The sequence below is a fragment of the Dermacentor variabilis genome, chromosome 3 (assembly GCF_050947875.1).
Source record: "Dermacentor variabilis isolate Ectoservices chromosome 3, ASM5094787v1, whole genome shotgun sequence".
Taxonomy (NCBI): domain Eukaryota; kingdom Metazoa; phylum Arthropoda; class Arachnida; order Ixodida; family Ixodidae; genus Dermacentor; species Dermacentor variabilis.
In genome coordinates this window covers 138,431,071-138,453,100 of record NC_134570.1, presented here as the reverse complement: position 1 = coordinate 138,453,100, position 22,030 = coordinate 138,431,071, and the positions used below count along the sequence as shown (strand labels likewise).

Here is a 22,030-nt window from a genome sequence, read left to right as displayed (position 1 = left end):
CTGCACCCAGAGTGCATTTTTTTTTCCCTGCCGACTTGAAGCTACGACCACTTGGACGGATGGAAATTATTTTAGAATTACGCCGTGCGCGTCTCCCGCCGTCGCCACGTTCAATTCCCTCGAAGTGATATCCACGCCGTCACCTACGGCAGAAATATCCGTGTCACGAAGTGCTAGGGCTCGCCTTAATCGTTGACCAGACTGAATGCACCGTGTCCGAGGTAGCGGCACGACCGTCACCTTTCAACGGGAAACAGATGCAGCAACGCCGGGTGACGCTGCGGCGTTAAAAAAAAAAAAAAAAAAAGCGCGTTCTACTATAACTTACATATTCTACTATTTTCATCACAAGCAACCAAGGGCGACGGAGAAGCACACGGAGACAGTGTTCATTCGGAACGAAGTATTTCTCGCACGAACCGCGAATCCCTATCATCTATAGCTCGACCTTTATTCCTTGTATCGGTATATGTATATAGCTACGCTTTGCCGCGGTAGACGGCCTCTGAAGCCCCAACTTGCTTACTCAGACCTATAGCCATTGATTGCTGCGTGAGCAGCAATGCTCGCGCGGTCGCGTTCTCTGTGCTGACAGGTGCAACTTCTTCGTGCGCTTGGCCCGAGGAGCGGCATTAAACCGTCGGCAGTCCCTTCCACTGTAGAGTATCGAGCCTCCGCGTGTAGAGAGGTGCAGAACAGCCTGCACATGAAGGGCGACTAATCACTCGCCGGCGGCATATAGACGAGACGTCCCCATCGGGATCAGGCGCCGTCTTTTTCGATGACCCGACACCGGCTCCCCCCTCTCCCGGATGAGCGCGCCTATCTCGTGCCCCGTCGTAAGAATGCGGCTAGACGCGCGAAAGGCGCGCCCTTAAGACTCCCTTAATACCGGTCCAAACTTCCCCTCTTTCCGTCCCGGCTTAAGGGTTTCTCGCTTTTGTTTTACCGGCAGCTCTTCCCCGCTTGGATTTACGAGACAGGAAAGGCAGAGACGAAGCGTTAGGGATACGCCCTCTTGCTGAAGGGAACCGATCCGCTGCGCACTCAACTTTTCCTCAAAGACTATTCAGGAGAAAGGTCGGCGTTGGCGTTGCATTAGAAAAGCGAAGACGCGACTTTCGGAGTTGCTGCACTCAGGGTTGCTAAGAATCTGTTGTATGCGGCCAAACAGTGTGGTATTTTGAGAAGGAAGCTTGATCTCGTGTGTGTGTGTGTGTGTGTGTGTGTGTGTGTGTGTGTGTGTGTGTGTGTGTGTGTGTGTGTGTGTGTGTGTGTGTGTGTGTGTGTGTGTGTGTGTGTGTGTGTGTGTGTGTGTGTGTGTGTGTGTGTTTCGTAAACTTATTTACTTTTCGTCTCGGAGTATTGACATTGGCTCATAGGTATACGCCGATAATCTCATGAACCGATCGTACAGATTTCCGGACGCCATAGTTCCTCGGATGTTTCGATCCAAAACCGCGATTCCATTATGAGGCGCGCCGTTATGCAGTAGTGAACTCCGGATTAATTTTGACCACTTAGGGGTTCTTTAAAACGCCCGTCACCAAGTCTGGCCATTCTGAGCTGACAAGCATAGAGCATCCATTGCGCGATAACGATCGTGTCTGCAAAGTATTACATCGGTACGCGCCAAAGAAAGACCTGAAATTTTAAATCGAACTCCATTTTCCGTTCTCGTCGCAGCCACCGCGCTCCAAGCCGGAGGATGACGTGCACGTGCTAGTGCGCCTACATACACGTGTTTGCGCTGTGACGTCGCTCGTGGTGTCACGTGACTTCCAGAATTATTCAAGGCAACATCTGTTGTATTGTGTAATATGTTGCTTGAGTAGACGAATTAATACTTAGAGAAATAATAAGACACAGAAATCGAATGCCTGCATGTTTTTGTTTCACTTCGCACCGCAGGAAGAGATATGTAGTTCCATTTCGTTCTGCTTATTCCCACGTCGCGCAGTCGCGCGCGCAGACACCGAAACAATGTCATTTTCTACCGTGTTCCAGCGCGGGATCATGCTCTGTGATCCGCTTGTGTCTGCCTTAGTATTCATGTAGCACTGAATTATACCGCTAGTCAGGTGTCCTTGTGCACAGCGCGCGAAATCGCGCGCTGCGCGAAATGAGACAATCGCAAAGCTCGCGCGAGACGCCTTCAACGGAAGTGCGCCGCGCCGCAAAGTATTGAGGAGAAAAGAAAGACGAAGGCGGGGCCCATAACGTATGCGTCACGCAATCCTCGAGCTCGGGTATGGGAGGAGGCAGGGAAGGAATTTCGCTTGCTAAGGTTAGACGGTGCAAATGGAGGGAGTGGCGCTTGGCAGTGGAGCTCGCCTCCTGAAATCATGGATTCGCTTCAGTGAAATATTTCTGTCGCTGCTATTAATGAGCCGATTTGAAAAACTTTTGCGGGAGAACGCTCCCTACGGGACACGTAACTTCCAGCGTATAACCAAAATTTGCTGTGGGGACTGGTGAGGGGTCCTTTAACGTGCTCCTAAATCTACGTGCACGGACTTTCTTTTTGCATTCCCCCTCTCCCCTCCCCATCTAAATGCGGCCACCGCGGCCGAGATCGAACCTGCGACCTCATCAGCGCATGCGCCATAGCCACTGTGTTACCATGCCCGGTGGACTCCATAGTTAAGCTCTCCGATGAATACATTGTTGGGCTAACGGGAAATAAAGACTTGGGAAGGGAGGTAAAAAGCGATAAGCTACTTTTTTCCCTGAGTCTTTATTTCCTGTTAGCGCAACAATGCATTCATTGGATCTCAACCAACTGGCCCAGCAACAAGTTCTGCTTAAGCTCCCCATGTTCCTTGAAGTGCACACTTCGTCCCAGGCGATGGAGCAGGAAACTTTAGACAAAAAAGTTTCAGCTTGAGGCCTCCTTTTTTTTTTTTTTTTTTTTGCGAAATGAACAACGACCGAAGGTTGCGATCTCCAGCATCAAAAGTTACCTGAGTTTCTTTCTTTCTTTCTTTCTTTCTTTCTTTCTTTCTTTCTTTCTTCTTTTCTTTTCTTTCTTTCTTTCTTTACATTTAAGTAAGATATGCTATGCATGAGGGCAAACAAGTGTTGAAAGGAATTGTGCCGTTGGCGGCGTCGGTGTTGTAAATGCGTGCCGTGGTGAGGCAACCTAACTCTCGTAGCGGGAGTTGTGTTATTTTACCGGCCGGTCTTCCAACATTTACGAGGTCTTTTTGGTTTTGTTGGAAAAGCCAGTGCAGATGTTGGCGTCAGGGACAGACGCCTGCGCTTCGCTGAAGCGTTCAAGAGACGTTTTTTAGCGGTAGTCGTCGGTATTACTAACGCGGTAGAAGTCGCTTGCGCAAAAGCCGTTTATTATGTACAGTTCATTTTTTTTCACATATGATTACGTAATTATTCGCTCAGCTCTGTCGGCAGTGCGATCGTTTTCCGGCATTTCACTGTACCTGATTTTTTTTTTCGCAGGACTCTTCTTTTTCTCATTTTTTTAGTACCTTCAACACGAGATGTTAAAAAGTATATGATTCTTCCACATCTTTTTCTCTTTCTCTTTTCTTTTTCACTCTGTGTTGTGCTTTCGCGAATAATTCTGGTGGGACCTCCCGAGAGCTGGAAGTGAGAATGTGCCGACGCGATTAATGGAATTCTAAAGCTCCATTAATCAACACTTTCTTTCCCGCAGTACTCTTGTACTCCTTTGCATAACATGCGTGCCTTTTTCTTTTCGGTCCTTCGAGCCGATCGATGGTTCTCGCGGCGCGACTCTCTTTGCGGGTCGGCTTTCGTTCGCGTTCTGGCGTATTTATTTCTTTCTCCTGCTGGCCACTGAATCCACCGCAGCGCACTGAACGTGCGGTTTCGGCGTCGGTGGAGCGACTCCTCTTCCTGCGTGAGCGACTTGTTGCAAGGATTGCATGGAAAGTTTGGCGCTCCTGCGATGAGTTTGCAGTTCATGGGTTCAATTCACGAAGCGCTTCGTTCGTAATTACTTGCAATTTTCCTTCGGGCCGCCGTATGTGCTACATTGCTGTTGGTTCTAGCGAGCAGTTCGTGTGATCAGTTCCAGCTAATACTTTTTGTTTGTCTGTTTAAATGCTGGATCAGACACCTAGTTTGAAAGGACAGTAAAGAATAACACTAACTTAAGTTTTAAACTACTAAAGCTTTACTTCGAAATTCTGTTCACAAGTATTTGACAAGAAATGGTTGATAGATAGGTAGAGGAATTAAAGACCGCATTTGACTTCGTTCAGTTTTGCGCCCATATTTCAGAGCCCCTACGTCAGGGTGACGTCAAGGATACAACGTATTTTTTTTAATGATTTGATCGCTCTAGACGAGAACATGCTCTCAAACTTTACTTAAGTTGAGTGTCTACTGTTTCTACAGAACAGAACGTGGTTCTTCTAATTAGCAATCAAAAATTAGAGACCCAAGCACGTGCCTGGAAATGAAGTGACACAATTGGAAGCTCATTCGAAACATTTAGGCTGGCATCGCGACCCGCCTTTCCTCTTTTGCGTCCTTTGCTGATCGTCAAACCGCCACTCGCAGTTAGAGCGAGCGGTTGCCTGTTTCAGAAGCGTGTTTTTTTTTTCTTCTCACTGCAGCTGAACTGAATGTTCCTCATAAGGGTCCGTATGGTACATGCCATCGCATTTGTGCTTTACTCGAACACCGTCACGCTGTGAATTAAAGTTGACGGGTAAGGTTAAAAAAGAAAAAAATAATAATAAATTTGGGCTCCAATGTGCGCCGTAAAAGTGGTTGGCGAGCGGCGCTGCGGTATCACCTGATCCGATTGATTAATGTGACGTACCCTTGAACGAATGAGCAATGGACTACACGCAGCAATGATTGAGAGCGAGGCAAATGTATTCGCACTGCTCTTCAGGCATCCCAAGTGTGTGTGGCTTGCTTTGGACAGGAACCGCTGACTCAGCCTAGCGTGAGCACGACGCCGTTGTGCATATTGACGTTGCTGTTCCCGTCGTCGCTCATCGTGTTCACGCTGTTGTTCGGGAGTCCTAGCTATGCATGGCCTTCCCATAGCGCTATCACAATACAAATGAAATCAATTGCTAGGCGGGACCTTCTATTACATATGAAAGTGTAGTGACGTCACTGCATGCTTCGTGTGCTGCAGTTGCCGCTTCTCGGCAAGTACCAACTTATGCAAACGCAATCTTTACCTGCAAACGCATGCGGCGAACGCTGCTTGCTCTGCATTGTTCGAACGTGTCTTATCATCGATCATGTGCTTTTGACATTGGTTTTGTGCTTTTCATTATGGAAACGAATACTGGGGTGCCTCTTGCGCGCCTAATTCCGATGTAGATAGGCACTTTTCGCTTCAATTCGTGGGATGGTTTTCTGGAGACTGTTACGTCGACGGAAATGAAAAAATCTCGAGATCCGAGTCATATAAAGCTTCGCTGTAAAACGTGCAGCAAAAGTAACAGGTCTTTAGAGGCCCAGGTATTAGTCACCCAGCGCAGGTCACCTACGTTCTGCTGCTGAAGGCGGAGTAGCGGGTTTGTTTCCTGTTCTCGGACGCCTCGTTGTGAGTGAAATGCATAAATGCCATAAATGCCAGTGGGATCCTTCTATTGCCGAACGTCGAGGCATTCTACGTGTTCAAAATTATTTCGTAGCCACCATCCCCATCTCCTCCTCAGTTACAGCGCTTCAACTGAGGTGCAGGTGTAACTTTGTGATGCTTTGCTGTTATTATTGTTGTTTATTGTTAAAATCACCAAATCGAAGCGGAAGCAGAGATGAGTCCAACATAAGTGGCTCTCTAGCGTGAAGCATAAAGATACCTTTGTCTACGGCTATGTCTAGAGGAGATGTCTGTTTTGACACGTTTATGAGCTGTGCTAAAACGATCAATCGCCGTCTTTGCAGCTACTGAGCGCATGCCACTCTATGTACTCGAGCGCGTGAAAAGCTACCCGGCTCACCGTCAGAACAGGAGAAACGAAAGAACGAACGGAAAAGGAACGGGGGGGAAAACGGGATGAGGAAAGCAGGCGGTGCCTCTGACAACGTTGTTTCGCTGAGTTCGCAAGACGGTGCCACTCGGCAGCCCAACTCTGCTCCCACCCACGTTCTGCAATCCTACCCGCTCATCTTGTCCTCGGGGCGCAGGGGTGCGCTCCCGTGGAGTGGTTCTTCGTTAAGCAACGACACCGCAGCTTCTTCTCCTCCGTGCGTGTTGTCCTCCGAGTTGCCGCCCAGTCTCCCGCAGAGTTCGCAGGAGGAGGTGGGCTTCGCCGAGTAACGCCGGGTCGTTATGGGCGGCTTCCCCAAGGGGTCGGATGCTGGAAGCTCGACGGCTTGTTGAGACGCAGCGAGGGGCCAGAGTTTCGGGTCGAGTGCGAGATCCCTTTTGCCCTGGCTGGTCGTCTCTTTTTCCCAACGCGAACTGTGAACTGCACGTTTGGGCCTCCCTGGCTGCGAGAATATCTGGAAACTGCTTGGCTTTTCGAGGTGATCGTGGTGGTCGTAAAGGTAATTGTGTTGCGTCAGTCGATAGATTAGCCGCGGCTGCCAGTGTAAAGCAGTTCCTCCACGAGAGTGTTTCTCTTCTTCTGGCGTGCGCAAAAGTTGATCGTCACTTCAGTGTCACCGTCTATGCCGCAAGGCAAGGCTCACGAAAAAGAAAACAAGAAAATTAGTGTCACGCAAGAATACGGCCACTGTGTTGTCATACAAAGCTATACAATTGTGTACTCGAACAATCCTGAAGAGTTTTCTGCAAGGCACACTAGACCAGAACCCGGGTCTCTCTAACAGTCCAAATAAAGTTCTATTCTCTTTCCTTCTCCTCCCCCCCCCCCACCCATTCCGCCGTGGGATGCGGCGTTATTCTTTTTTTTTTATCGTCGTGCTCCGATTTCACAACTCGCGTGTGCCGAACAGCTGATGTACCAACGCTCCTCGCTTCCGATGGGAAGTCCACCGCGATAAACAAACACCAGAGGGCGCTGAGTGTAGGGTAGTTTCGGTTTGCCACGACCCCCTTATTTCTTCACCCTTCGTTTCAAATTAGATTTCACGACGACGGGCACCAGCGTTCGAGGCGAACTCGACTCGACGAATCCGAAGAAAGAAAAAGAAAAGCAGGTCGTAGCGCTTCGGCGTGCCTCGGCGGCAGAACTTGCGCGCAAAATGTAAAGCGAGGGGGCTGGGGAGGTGCGGTGGCTCGAGGCATTGCGCACATCTGTGCTCCCGCTGTTGCCTGTCTCCGTCGGTCGCCTTCAAATCCCAAACTCGGCGTTGTTTGCTTCGCGGTCTGTTGCGAAATCATGGCGGCCTGTCCTGCCTTCCTAGCGTTTTCCTTTTCATTTCTTTTTCGCCACGTTTGTTTGGTTCGTCGCCAGTGCACGATCGATCGTTTTGTGCGCGCAACCCTCTCCTAACTAAATATACTTTGATGGACAGCGCGAAAGTTCGCTGTGCGCCGTGACGAAAGCGGGGCTGCTTTCGCGTCGTCCGATGTTTGTAGTTCTTATTTTAAGCCGATGTGGCACAAGCGCGTGACTTATTCCACAGCGCAAAACTTTGCAGTTGTCTCTATTAATGAACACGTTGGCTTTCTCTTCCTTCTTTTCTTACTTTCTTTCGTTTAGTTTGTTCACTGCGTCCAGCGCATATATGTTCCAGTCTCGCCAAAACCCGATTCACGAAAAGATTAGTAACCGGGCCTGAACGCGCCTGTTATGTGTTCCCACTGTGGCGACACTCGCAGATGTGTACTACGCGCGCATTCTCTATCTTTCCCCACCCTCCACGTGCCGCTTTCTTCTTTTTTTTTTCATTTCTTGTGTGTCTTTAGGTCAGTATTTTCTTCTCCAGCGCACACGCATGCAGGCGGCGCGTGCGTACTCTGCGCAGTGGCTGTTTGCTCTTCGGGCGTCGGCGCGTTCAAGTCGGTTGCCGGCATCAGCGAGCCTAGAGCGCGCGCGCGCGCACGCCCGAGTTTCGCCGTCGCCACGCTCTAATTCGGTTACGGCGAGGGCGACGACAAAACCCGCCCCGGTGCAGCAAGCGCGGGCCTCCGCGCTTTCCACATTGCCCGTCGTCGCGCTCGCAGTCTCTCCACTGGCACCACGGGCACGCCCCCCCCCCCCCTTTCCCCCCCCCGCATACTGCTCGACAAGACGCTCGCGTCGTCACCCGTGCCTGCCGCGTAGATGCGATGGCGCCTCGACCATGGTGCCGTTTACTTATGGTTTTATTGCGATCGCAATTATACGGACACTCCAGGCACATTCCTGGCGTCGGTGTCGCCGTGAGGTTCCGTATTAGGTCCAAGGGCGATAAAATTGTCGCCGTGCGGCGTATGCTGTATGCGCGAGTTAACGCGTGCGAGGGTGAGCCGGCGATCGCGAATCAATCTCGCGCACGTGACCGATGGAATCGGGGAGCAAGCGTGCCACCTTCCGTCGCGCGCAACGCTTCGGGGGGAGGTTTGGGAGGGGGCGCGAGATACTGTCCTGCCGGACAGTATTTTCAACGCCATCTGCTACGGGTACAGAGTCCGTGCTACGCTGTGTTTTCGCGGCTTATATAGTTCGCGTTGATGCGAGCAGTAGCACGAAGGTCAATTCGCTCGCTGCTGCTGCCGGGTTTCCTCACTGCAGCGTTTTGATAGCGAGTTTCCATAGTTATTGAGACATGTTCATGTTAGCTTGTGCGTGCGTGACACCGCGCTTTTTAAGTTAGTGTGCTTACTTTTGCAAGTTCATACGGCCGATGCAACTACTATCCTTACTTCGTATAGCTGTCCACTGATTTCCTTTCGCAATCGACGCTTCGCCTTTCGGGCGAAACTGTGACTTTTTTTTCTTCATCAAAGATTTTCAGCTCTGCCACATTTCGGTTTAACCCTATACTTGCCTTACGGTATAAGTGCTCTGTCTTCCGTAATTTTCCGTTCTGCAGTGCAGGCAAGTTTATCTTATACGCCAAGGTGTTTTTCCGTGCCGTATTACATAGCTGTTGGTTGCTCGTCTGTCTGTTTCTGGCGATTGCAAGCGAGACTTCGGGGGCGCCTTCGTCGCCCGCTTTTGATACCCATAGAATATGGCTCGAAGTGGTCCTCGTTTATAGTACGTTTACTACGATGCTCGTATTACGCGCCACAACATGCAGGCTGACCGCGGTGTCGTTCGGCTCACTCGCGCTTATATTCTGGAAAGCCTGTCCAACATTAGGATTAACGCAGCTGGCGAAGCCGTGGTTTCCGAGGGCGCTGGCGCAACCATCTTCTGGGGAACACCGGTGTGACTGAACGGGCACTTTCCGCTGGCGGCGGAAATATGAGTACATGACTGCTTTTTCTTTTTCTTTTTTTTTCCATTCCACGTCCATCGAAGAGCCCCCTGTGCGCACGCTGGACGTTAAACCGGGTCCCCAGCCTCTCGGTCTGCTGAGCGCCTGTCACAGCCCCTACTTGCACATTGTCGACGTAGATCTTCGCAGCTGCGAACCATCGCCACACGATGCCCGTCCAAATCGTGGCGCGGCAATTGCGAGCATTTGCGGTCTTCTTTCACGCTCGGAAAAACACATTTATGTAGCTTGCATTGAGCAACAGAAAGCTGTATCGGGAGTTTTCATGTAGCTCTACAGTTTTCTCATTGACACTTTTCATCTAATTGTATTTGATAGGTAGATTAATTAAGACGAATTATTTAATTAGGCGAATGAAAACAAAATCTGAATATCTCCGAGCGACGGCAAACAACATTACCTTGGTTCTGCCCTGTTACGGGGCATGCGCATAGTTTTAAACTCCGGCTAAAGTTAGCTGGGACACACTGTGTATATCTCTTAGCGCGTGCATTAAAACGTTCCTGCTTTTCCGTTCGGGTATATGAGCTGCGCCGTTCTCGCTTCATTTGTCATAGAACTCGAGCAGCAACGCTAGTGCTGCTCCACGCCATCGGCAGAAACCGGCATTTCCGCTTTTCCGGACTGTTTCTCTTTTCTTTTTTCTTTCCTCCTTTTACGCCTGTGGGCACGCTTCCGGGTCTTTTGGACATTTTTTTTTTAACCCTCTCATATTTATTTGTAGTCTTTCTGTGCCGTTGTCCAGGTCGCTGCATCCGCACTCGCCCACCCCCTTATCTTCGTTCCCCTTAACGACTCTGCAGCCTGCGATTGCAAGCCAGACTTTGGGGCGTCTTCGTTCATTTTTGATACCGATGCAATGGCCCCGAACTTCGTCCTCGTTCACTCCGCGCTCCATGCGATGCCTCGGCCCGATCTCGATCAATTTCTGCGCCATGTAGCATCGGCGAAGTCCCGTCCATCATCGCCAAAGGCATCGCTGAAACTTTCCACAATGGCCTGTGTTATATACATATACGCTGGCCATTTCTCCGTAGCTGTCGCTCCCTTGTGTTTTCTTTTTCTTTCTGCCCTTTACTGTTTTTGTCACTTTATCTCTCTCTCTCTCTCTCTTTCTCTCTCTCTTATCCTTCCAGCCATATCCTCCACCCATGCCTCTCGCTTTATCTGCTCCGTGGCCGTTACTTTCGTTCGTTGCTAATATCTGCACTGTTCGAAAGAACTGCTCATTCGACTTACGACTCGTACGTCGTCGACGGTTGCTTTATTCAGCGGCAGTTGGTCGCCAATGTTCGATGCTTCACGTGCGCGAAGTAACTGTATACTCGCGCGGCCCGACGTCAACCCGCTGTTATCAACAATACCGCTGCGTGAGCCATCGCCAAGGGCATTTGGGTACAAAAGCAGCGGGCGCGCATGTTAAGGTTGTTCGTCAGTCAGTGGATATACGGATGAGACAGAGCGTTTGTTCTAAGTACAACCGCTCGCATTTGTTTACAGCTCGACGAGTGCGCGCTTCCTTTATTTCGCCTCTCTCGTGTTGCGTTGCCTTAGCCTGCATCGCACTCTCTCTCCCTCTTTTCACGTGCCCTTCGTACACAGTTCTGCTTACTTCGACGCAGCGACCTATTGCGGCTGCATGCTGTTAGCGACACCGCGATCGTTGTCTTCATCTTTTCGTGCGCCAAACTGACGGCGTCGCGGTCCGATGTCGTTGCAGGCCACTAGCTTGTATCCGGAGCGTCGGAATCTGTCTGTATACGATTATCGCTGTCTGCTGACTTCGAAGCGTCAAGTTATTGCTAGGGTGCCTGTATACGCCAGTGTGGCCCGCACCTTGCAAATGCATAGGTGCACAATTGCATTTGAACAACTGTGACAGCTGGGCTGCGTGAGTGAATCACTTTCGCTAAAGCTTCGCATTTTTCAAGGGCGTACTGCCGCGCCTCTGCACATCGTTGTGTTCGCGTTTCAGACATTTCCGCCGAAGTCGAAACATTGCCCTGGAGCCCAACAGCGGGACGCGCATGTGTGTGCCACGACGCTTTCCCCGTCGTGTTCGCTGCCATCATTCGCCTCTGCTGTGAATGTATATATACCCGCTAATAGGCCGTATACACGCTGGAGCTATATGGTGCAGGGTCCTGCCACCCATTCACCGCCGTCGGAAGTATCAATCTTGGGGCCTGTGTACTGCCCCCCCCCCCCCCCCCCCCCATGCACTGCCTCGCGGGCCGGTATGGGCTTTCTCGTTTACGACGTTCGCTCTTCCCTTCGGTCCTCTTCCTATTCTTCTGCCTCCACGTTCCTGTATATATCTGCGGCATCGCTGTCCTCGGGTCGACAGCGACTGGAAAGCAAGAAACTGCAACGACCGCAGAAGGAGGGTGCCACGAGCGAGCAGCCGCTGTTAAACGGGAGCGTGAGGTAGACTGGTGCCCCGGAAGCGCACTTCTGAACCGTTATGGTGGCGCCGGCCTTGTTTTTTATGGTCGCTGCTTCTGGTGGCCTTCCGGTGGTGACGCGGGGGATGTCTTCCTTTTCTTCCCCGCTTCCTTTTTATGCGTATACGTCGGCGCTACACAGCGGCTAGATCGTTCTTTCTCTCCAGTTTTCCTCTTCCCCTTTTCGTGCATTTGAGCCTCGCCGAATTTTCGTCCGGTAGTGCGTTTCATCTCCCTGCCGCAGAATTGGCAGCCCGTAAGAGGACCCGTTTCGGTGTGATAACCGCTATAAGCCCGTTGTATTATACGTGTATTATTGGACTGCTACGCGGCGTGCGTTTCACATCTGTACGGTGCAGCTGTGTGGCTGCGGATTGGCTTGTCGGTCGCTGGCTCAAGTGTTGTCTCTGTATGTCCAAGGCTCGAAGGACAATTTCTTTCTTTCTTTCTTGCTTGCTTGCTTTTCGCGTAGTATCTGTTTCCGGGCCCCCATTGTGTCCAACGCAAGAAGCTGCATTTGTCTCGATTAACGTTTCAACGAATATCTCCCGGCGTCGATGATATTCACGTTGAAATGTATGCGGAAAGTATACCGCAAGTTCTGGTGTGTTATATCCGCGAACCTGTATGAATATATTTCGAGGGGGCGAGTTCGGGAAAGAGTGAACAAATAATATGTGCTGTACGCGCGCGTTGCTTATGCTGAGAAGAACGGTTATACATACTTCGGAGATTTGCGCTACGCCCTCTCTGACTGTCGTGTCTCCTGTCCTTCGGCAGCTTTTTTATCTGCCGCCATCGTTGACCTACGATATCTAAGCCGATATGGCGACTAGTGCTAATCGGTGCAATGTGTGTGACTTTTAATAAATACTATTATTCACTTATTGTTGTTTGTTAGTTTATCATCATTGTAATGTACCCCGCTACATTAATACCATCTGTGCACATTTAGCGACCTTAATACATAAGTAAATACGTCAAATAAATAAATGCATAAATAAATATGGCGCATGTGGTAAAACCGAATGAAGAGATAAATTTTGCGTTTGTTCGCGTGTCCGAGGCGCTTTTCTGCCTTTTTTATTTCGCCTGTTCGCATTGCGCGGTTACGACCCGGGAAAACAAAAGAAGCAAATGAAACCTTCTGAAGTGTCTGGTTGTCTTCCCGCGGCTTTCAATCTTCTTTGCCGCAACCGAATATATAGACGTAACGCAGGCATATTTATCTATAGCAATAATGCATAAGACTTACGGTGGTGCCCCTGCGTAAGCCCAGCATACCTCCGATTCCGCAATATCGTGCGGCCGTACCAATTCGCGTCCGAGCCGGGTCCCGTTTACATTTCTGCGCGCGTAATAGTACTTGCTGTTCTCGCCCTGTGACGCCCATCATTTGCCAGCGCAGCGAAGGGAAGTTTAGAAGGTATGTCCTTCTTTAGAGCGACACACTGCGGCAAAGTCAAAGTGAAGTTCAGTTCTGAAGGGAACATCGACCTTACTTTTTTTTCTTTTCTAACGCCATCGCGCATGCGCCGTGCGGGCTCCAATGTTTATGTAAAAGCAGCCTCTGTCACAAGTGCAAAAGGGCTTCTCCGTGCAGCAGCCGAGCTGTCGGCCGAGTTTTGAGCCGGCGCTGTTCAGAGCCCGGGCGCCCAGTGACTGCACTGCGGGAGATGGATCGCTTCGTTCTGGAGCTGTCCACCGGACGGCGCGGTGCCGTCGTCTCTGCTCTTGTGCGCCGCCGCTGTGTTCCGTCATGCGGCTGGGCGCCTGTCAGAGCGCCTGCGTGCAGGGAACGCTTTTACGCTCACCTATACGTTTTCCCTGTTTCGCCCCGTTAAAATCTGCACGTTTCAGCATGGGTGCGTGTGTGCGTGCGTGTGTGTGTGAGCGTCTGTCGGTTTCGTTCGTTGTGATGCCTTTTTGCTTCTCGATGGCTTCGCCATTCTCCGCACGGCGCTTCTGAGGCGCCACTCGCGCGATCGCTGTTGTGGTGTTAGCAGCGTCCGCTTCTAGGGTATACATTACGGTCCGCTGTTGAGCGTATCAAGTTTAGCGTGTAATTAACTAACAGGAAGAAAGGTGGTTAACGTGACGCGTTATTTAGACCTTTAACTTATGCTATTGTTGTTGTTGATGCATTCCAGTCGGAAGTGAGCTGTGATGGATTCCCCTTCATCACTGAAACGAACTGTACACACAGCCTTTGTTGAGACTGCGCACACCCCGCTTCTCTGTGTCATTCGAGTAGACTGCGAGCGATTCTTGTATGCGACTCTCCGTGCCCCAAAACCCAGAGCCCGCGGTAGCTTCAGAGATTGGGGGGTGATGGTTCCGCTTGCTTAGTAGGCTGTAGAAGCGCTTAACGACGCGACAACAGACACTGCGCGGTTCTGAGTATCGTAAAATTCGTCGCTCTGCACTTTCGACAAAGGTTGCGGTGCACCTTCGTCGATCGCGCAAGTGAGATGGCCTCCGATTGCTAGCAGAAAGGTGAATCGATGTAAAAAAGAATGGCGCTGCTGGCCGCTATTTCGGAAGAGCGGTCGTCGCAGATCGGAAATTAATGGTTTTTGGGCCCCCTTTTGCGAATCACGTCGACTTGTTTCGGGTTTCACCACGTTCCCCCTTCGATCTGGCCGCGGCTCACTAGCAGGCGCGAGCAAGCGCATCGTGCTTTCTCAATACCTTGGAGCTGCGCCTGTATGTAGCCCCTGTCCGCGACACGGTGGTTGCTGACAAAGGAGAATATTTTTAAAAAAAACGGAGGAAGAGAAAAGGTTGAAAACGAAAGAGGAGGTTTACGGAGACACTCACCCGCTGTATGTCGAAGGAATCGACCCGGCCGTTGACTGAATTTCGCGTGCCTGTTACCAAGGCGCAGCCTTAGCAGAAAAATATAATGAAATACAGAACCGTCGAAGACGCCTTGTGGCTCCCGTGCGCACTCTTGACTCCGTCAGCTGTTCACGACATCCGACTCCTTATATGGCGGCGTTTACGTAAGCTCGACAGAGCACAGTCGAGTCGCTTGTCAGTCTTAAATCCGGTCGCCGGGCTGTAAACACTATTTCAACTCTAGCGGGGCGGACCGAAGGAATGCAGGGGTGGGTTTGATTAACCCGCCTGCTAAGAAGCGTTGACTCGCTGGACCCGCTTCGCGAAATTCATTTAAATGCGATAGAGTCGGTCGGGTTCAGCCCGACTTCTGATACGCTGTCATTCAAAGGCCCATAAACGTGCTGTGGCTCTTGGGAAACGTTAAGGGGCCCGGATCTACTTTCTTTTTATCGAAGTCTATATATGCATTCGAGGTTAAAATAGACTATTTCAGAAATATTTTGTCTCGGACAGTACTTGGATGCCTTCAGCAGAAGCACGTGTCATTGGCAATCAAACGCATTCTTCGCGGTGCTTCCGCTCCTTCCTCGGTGACTTGCACTGCGTATGCTACGGCAGAGTGGTGCGTACACGTCCACAACGCTCCATCTACTGAACGTCGGCGCGCAGTTCAAATATGACTTCGGGTGTTGACGTAGACGCAGCGACTTCCGGTTTTGGCGCCTGCTGCGCGCCATACGTATTAAACTTCATAAAGTAGCGATACTCTCCTCCTCCACCTTCACTCCTCCTCGTTTCTCCTCTCTTTCACGCTTCCTCCTCGACCGTGGCGCCGCCTACACCCCTCGAGCGTAGCAACGGGGCCAACATGCGCTCCTCGCCACTCCGTAGACGCTTCTCGAGCGAAAATGGCGCTGAAGCAAGGCGCGAGGGCCCACGTGATGCTGTTAGACCAATAGCGACGCGCCGTTGGCCTCGGCCAGAGCGCGCGAGGAGGAGGCGGCACTCTTCGAAGCATGGCGCTACTTTACGAAGTTTAAAGGGGCCCTGAACCACCCCTCGGGTTTGGTGAAATAACATAGTCCGCGGGTAGCATACGCTGTTGTGAACATCTCAGCCAAGTTCTGCTGTCGTACGCGGTCCGCGGAGCTCGCAAGCGGAGCGCAAAGTCACCTTTCTCTCAAACGCTCTCGTTTGAGCCCATGATCCTCGCTCTATTTCGTCGTAAAGCACACTCCAATACGCGACTGCTATTGGTCGCTGCGCTGGGCTACACCGCGGCCGCCGCGAGGTGCCGCCACGAGTCCAGTGGCTAAGCGCATTGCGGCTCTCTGATGACAGCCGCGTTTAGCTTACGTTATTAGCGCGGCGTAGGAACTAAATCGGAAATTTGAACTGCGCGCCACGGTGACGTCTCCGCTTTAGCCTTCGCAGTGCAAGGCATTGGAGGAGGAAGGGGAGCACAGCTGAGGCCGTCTTTGATTGCCGATAACTCCGCTTCTGCTGAACGCATTGAAGCACTTTTTGCGGCAAAGCGGTTCTGAAATAGACTGCTCTTCACATGTCTTTCTCCACTTCGGTAAAAAGTGGTTCAGGGCCCTTTTAATGGGCTTTCGCCATACGCGGTTGTTCTCATTGAGCCGCAGTGCGCTCGGCCAGTGGGCTCGTCGCGGCACCCCGCGGCGACCGCGGTATCTACGCTACATAGCAGACCGCAATCTACATGCAACTGTGCTGCCTATGTGCAGCGTTTGCTGTGTGCACGACAGGGTGTCGGCGCGCTCGTCTCCAGTCTGGCCGTGGTGCAGACCGGCTTTGTCCTGCACCAGCTTGACTGACGGATCGTAGCCGCATCCAACTTGCGCATTTTTGAATCGGAGCGAAGTTTGCCGAGGCGTCTGACCAGGAGTGGCCACAGTGCCGAGTGAGCGCGCGCTAGCAAGCGTTCGGGGCTAGTTGAGTGTTCAAAACTAGTCGAATTTGGCGAGACCCGTAGGCCACAACGCAGATAACCAGGGCGGCCAAAGTAATAATTCCTACTTGGGCGGCCGGGCGTGAGCACACGACAGTCGCCTTCTTCCGGGGCGCCGGAGGCAGTGACGCGACGTGTGCAATGACGCACGCACTGGGCACAAGTTTAGTATCAACCGTAACCGTGGAGCCACCGTGGCGTCGGGGTAGCGCGATCGTCTCGCACCCCGGAGGCACGGGTTCGATTCCCAGCGAGGCCGAAGTTTACCTGATTTTAATTAATTAAAATCAGGTTAAAAGTAGAATAATGTCTGGCCGAATTAATTTACTTCGTTTGCAGAAAGCTGCCTGACAACTTTGACGTCAATGCGAGCATTTCTTGACGATCAAGGCAGAAAGCTGGGCTAGTTGGTGTGTCTTCATTATTCAAGACTAGCGCGAAATAGCAGGGACAAAGATAAAGAAGTTAGCTCTCGTCCTGTCGTCTTCTCTGTCTTTGTCCCTGCTATCTTGCGCTAGTCTTTTGAATAATCATTTCTTGACGTTCTTGTTTTTTTGGGTTTACTGTTCGCGCCGTCGGCCATTTTTGGTACCGTCTTCCGGTCACGACGACAGCGCCGGACTTTCGCGTAATTGGGCATGTAATGCTTTCGCATTAAAATCAGCCAAGGGCCAATAACGTCCCGCTTTCATTATGAAATAAAGAAAAGGCCGTGCTCCAGTACGTAGAGTCTTCTCCCTGATGAAGGCGGCAATCTTTCATCCAAAATTTATACCCGTAGCCACGCCAAGATTACGCACGCAGCGTGCTCGCGTCAGCTGCAAAGGCGCGCTCCCGTGCGTTGAAGCAGAAGTTCAGGTGCTTTGTTGCAGAAAGGGTTGATTTATGACTCTCCGCGAAGCTGCCGCCAGCCCCACGCTGGTCAAGAGTGCGGCTCGGCCGCGCAGGTTGCCTGCATAGCGGGCAAGCGCTGCTTCAGGTGCAACGGGCATGTTTCTCGTAACGGTGCGGTTTATCTTTGCCTTCTCTCTCTGTTTCTTAGCGTTTAACCGCGCAAAGACAGTTTTGTGAACCCATGTGCGGGAGTTGTTCGCGTGGTTTCGCTAAGCAAACGGAAGCGAGCGCTTGAATGACGTGCGTGTGAAGGAAGAGCGACGGACAACCAATCAGAAACAGAGGCTCGGCCGAGGCGCGGCACTCTCGCGTTCTAAGCGCACGTTGACACGGCAGCGAGCCTGTCTCTTTATTTTTTTATTATTTATTGTCCGGCCATTCTCACCGTATATTCCAATCATCGGCGCTCTCGGATGCGTATAAAAGCGTCTAAGGAGCGAACGAACGAACGGTAGCCCCGGGGTCGACCACCTGTGGCTCGCCCGGCCTCACCCCCCCCCCCCCCACCCGAATGTGTGCCTAATGGAAATTCGCCGCTCGGCCGCGAGCCAGCACCGTGGTTCGCGTGCACGGCGGCGATCAATGGTGCGCGTAGCCCAGAGTGCCCATGCCACCACCGCGAGGGCTGCACGTATTTTTAAAACAACTTGCTCGCCTCGCGGCGCCTTCTCCCGCCGTTCGCGGGAGAGGGTCGGGATCGGAGTCGCCGAAAGGGTGGAGCGAGGGTGGCCCGGACCCTTTATCGCGCTTCTTTCTCGCCGTGCTAAATTAGGCGCGCCCGCCGCGGTGGTGGTATGTCTCCGCTTTGCTGAGGTGCGCGCTTCTCGAGTCACGAAACCACAAGAAGCTCGAGACGGATCTTCGGCACCTGTGTGCGCGTGTGCCCCAGGGCCGTTGAACTTTAAAGTATTCTCACTTCAAAATCTTTCGCAGCGGCTATACCAGCAATGCCGCAACGGAGACGCCCGTAAGGGTGTATTCCTTGCACAGCTGTCGCGGTAGCTTTCTCATCGTTAGCGAGATGCTGCACGCTCAAGTACGGGCCTTACTTTAAGAAGGCTCCTGTTCCGGTATTCCTAACGGGGGAAGTGGGGGGGGGGGGGTCGAAAGCCACGAAAGACTATACTGAGTGTCAAAATGGTGTTTAAATGAGCTAGTTAGTTCATTCTTCGAGGATTGTAGCAGCAGAACCTAAGGAATACAGACACAGAAAGAACGAATAGACGGGGACGCAACTGCTGCAGTTGCGTCCACGTCTATCCGTTGTTTCTGTGTCCGTGTTCCTTAAGTTCTGCTGCCACAATCCCCGATGTATACTGAGGTTTGGTTGCGTCGCAAAGAATACGAGGTAGTCGAAATTATATTCAACTTCATTTTCTTTGGGTCCGGAGCTGGTCCGGACCCTAAGAATTGGTCCAGAGCCTTCGGCATCCTTCACAAGCGTAGGAATTATCAACGTTATTCCAGTCATTTATGCAGGTAAACACTTGAAGCACAGGTTACTAGTCAACGTGTGTGCCAAGCTTACAGAGAGAAAACACTACTACCCTCCGGTAAGGGTTGTCTGTCCGCACTGCGTGACGGAACGCGGCGAGGCTGTTTGCATGGTTATCGTAATGTGGGTGGTTTGGTCCTACCTCTTCTCGAGTATGCCCTAAAGGGTGCGATGTTATCGTTACTGAACCTGAATACGGGATTCGCCGTTATCACCGAGGACGCCAGGCTCTCGGTAAAGGCTTTCGGATTCGGGACTCGTTATTTATTTGGCGCGCAGGCGGATCACATTTGAAACCTTCCTTGCGGTCCGTCCCTGCCGAAAAAAAAGAACCTAATAAGCCCGCAAGGACGGGTGAGTGGGATGGGTGGACGGGAGGAGCCGCCCGCAGTTATTCATTGGTAATGTAAGTATCCAGGCGCATAGCTACCCCCGTATGCCTTAGGAGGTGAAAACAGATCATCAAATACCTCGCAGTGATACAGCCCTTAGTCTAGGCTGGAATACATTCGTCGCTTTTGGTGCAGTCATTGCAAGGGATCACGTTTTCCGAAACGGCTCAGTTCCTAATAGCTGCGCAGTTCTTTTTCTATTTTTTTTCTCTTTTATTTGTGGGAGCGTGCGCGCGTGGGCGTGTTTGTCCGGGGGGGGGGGGGTGTAGATAGAGGGGAGGGGCAATACACAAGACCCGGGGAAGAAACGTCTCACCGTCTAGGGAAGAATCGTGAAGGCGGCGCTGGGACAGGCCTCCCCCAGAAACGAGGGACACGACTTCCCTAGCTCCGCGCGGGGGAAATGGGAAAATTTTAGGGAACGGGCGTGCGGGCGCTAGCGGTTGGCTGTGGACTGCGGGAAGGAACGGAGGGGAGTGTTCTTGCCCGGGACCGAAGGTCATTGTCCTCTCCCGCTCGTTGTGCTTTGCACGATGGTCGCGCGAGCGCACCGATCGCTTGTCGGAGCTTTTAGAAAAAGAAGGAAGAGCGCGCGAGGGTTGGTTGGTGTGCAGTATGTCGCGCGCTGCCTGTTGTGATGATGTCGTCACATATGTATTCGAGCGGCGTCGGAGGAGATTTGCAGGCCACTTGTTCGCGCCCGCCGCACTTCATAAGATAAAGCGTGCCGCTCCGACGTCGCACATGAGCCCATTTTTGAACGCTGGATGACGTGTACTGCACTTTGATACGTCCGTTACTTTTTAACCCCACCTGATTAATGTTGCGCATTGTTATTCCCTCTATACGTCTCCCCGTTTCTCCACTGTTGCTTTCTCTCAGGCAAGACTTGGTCGTCACGCCTGCTGCGATGATGCGAGTTGCTCTGAGGATTGCGTTTCTTTTTGTTGTTGTTGTTTCTGCTTTCGCTTTCAATTGCATTTCACGGGCGACTGTTAGAAGTAATGGTACATAATACACAACTGAAGAAAAAGAAAGGATGTTGGACATATGGCTAATAGCCGTAGGAGGAGTCTTGAAGGAAAACTTTGACCTTTCTGAGTTGGTCACTACGTGGTCGCTTGGTTTGGCCGGTATTGCTATACTTCCTGAGCACGGCAACTCTGCTGTCCTTTGCATTCCCTCTGCAATGTGGACGCTGACAGAAGGCCATGAAAAGAAGACGGGGCTTTATGAAGGCGGTTTTATTTATTTATTTATTTATTTACTCTACAGGTTGTTCGAAAGAGTTATATATTATGAGCAGACGAAATTTTCAATGTTCCTGATCTTTGCTCAGCGCCAACTACATACTGTGGTGACTGCGTGCTCGGTTAGGTTCGGATGTAAGAACAGCAAGAAAAGTTAATTCAACTTAACTGCATTGCGCTAGCAAGTTTTCCGAAATAACAGTCGAAAAGCTTCTAAGGCCTTTCACATGGAAAATATGTGATCATGTTTGCTGTTTTCCTTGGCAGTTAAAGTCAGTTAAAAGTGAGGGCCAGGATGAACGATTCTATTCCAACGCTATTCCTTTTCGTTCTTAGTATGTGGTCCTAGCGACGCTCCACCTTCGTTATCAGCAGCATCGGGCCGCCATGTGCGCTGGATGATAAGAAAGGAATCGAACCGAGCGCAAGCGGTACAGACATTATACCGGTTCTGTTTTCGTTTGTGCCCTTTTCTTGCCTGTGTCAAGTCTCATCGAGCAGTTCGTGTCAACGCTTCACGCAAACGAAACTCACATACGGGCTCCGCCGCAAGGTGACTCGTCTTGCGGGGAAGCCCGAGACGCTAGTGCGCTACGGAGAAGCTAGCGTGGGAGAATTCGTGTCTCGCGTGGGATGCCAGATGGTGGTTTGGTGCCAGGGGGTCTTATTGCGCAAGGGCGAGGTATGGCCAAAGAGGGCCGAGAAATCGTATTGTGCAGTCGCCGGATCGACGGAAACAGCGCGTAGAGTCGAGCTGACATCCCCGCGTGTTTCGAAACGATGCGCAGGTGTTCGCCTTCATTTGCGGCCTGATCGTGATCCTGCTGATGATCCTGTGCCTGGCCTCGTCCAACTGGCTTATCGCGCACAAGTTCCGCCAGGGTCTCTGGGAGCAGTGCGTGGAGGAGGACGCGCCGCTCCCGCTGCCCTTCGGCCTGAACGTCAAGCCCGGCTGCTACGTGGCGCGCACTGTCGCCTACATCCAGGCGGCCGCCGCCCTCTGCGTCATCACGCTCCTGTGCGACATCGCCGCCACCGTCATGACCGGCTGCGGCCTGTGCAGCAAGAACCCCGTGCGCAAGTACCTCATGTACAGGCTCGCCTTCTACGTCATGGTCTGCGCACGTGAGTATTACTGTGCCCCTACTCCTCCGCGCCCTCGTACAAGTGCAAAAGCATGGCAGCATCGGTAGTCCTGGATATGCCTTCTTTGCTATCCACCTTCTGTCCTGTCTCCTGTCCTCGCTACCTTTCCTTCACCGCTGTTCCCCCAGCCCCCTCTACTGCCCATGACTCGGGTGTTAGCCGTTATGTTAGACAGGTACTGTGCTGTCAGCTGGAATTTTTCTTCTCTTCCTCCTTTTCAACATTTGTATAATAAAACA

At 51.6% G+C, this 22,030-nt stretch overlaps 1 protein-coding gene across 3 annotated transcripts in view; it reads left to right on the top strand.

Moving 5' to 3' along the window:
• LOC142576313 (transmembrane protein 47) overlaps positions 1-22,030 on the top strand; it is a 114,297-nt gene that overhangs the window by 80,701 nt on the left and 11,566 nt on the right. For all 3 annotated transcript variants that reach the window (XM_075686392.1, XM_075686393.1, XM_075686391.1), the window contains one exon: positions 21,434-21,770. In XM_075686392.1, coding sequence (XP_075542507.1) covers positions 21,434-21,770 — 337 coding nt within the window. The remainder of the gene's footprint in view (positions 1-21,433; positions 21,771-22,030) is intronic.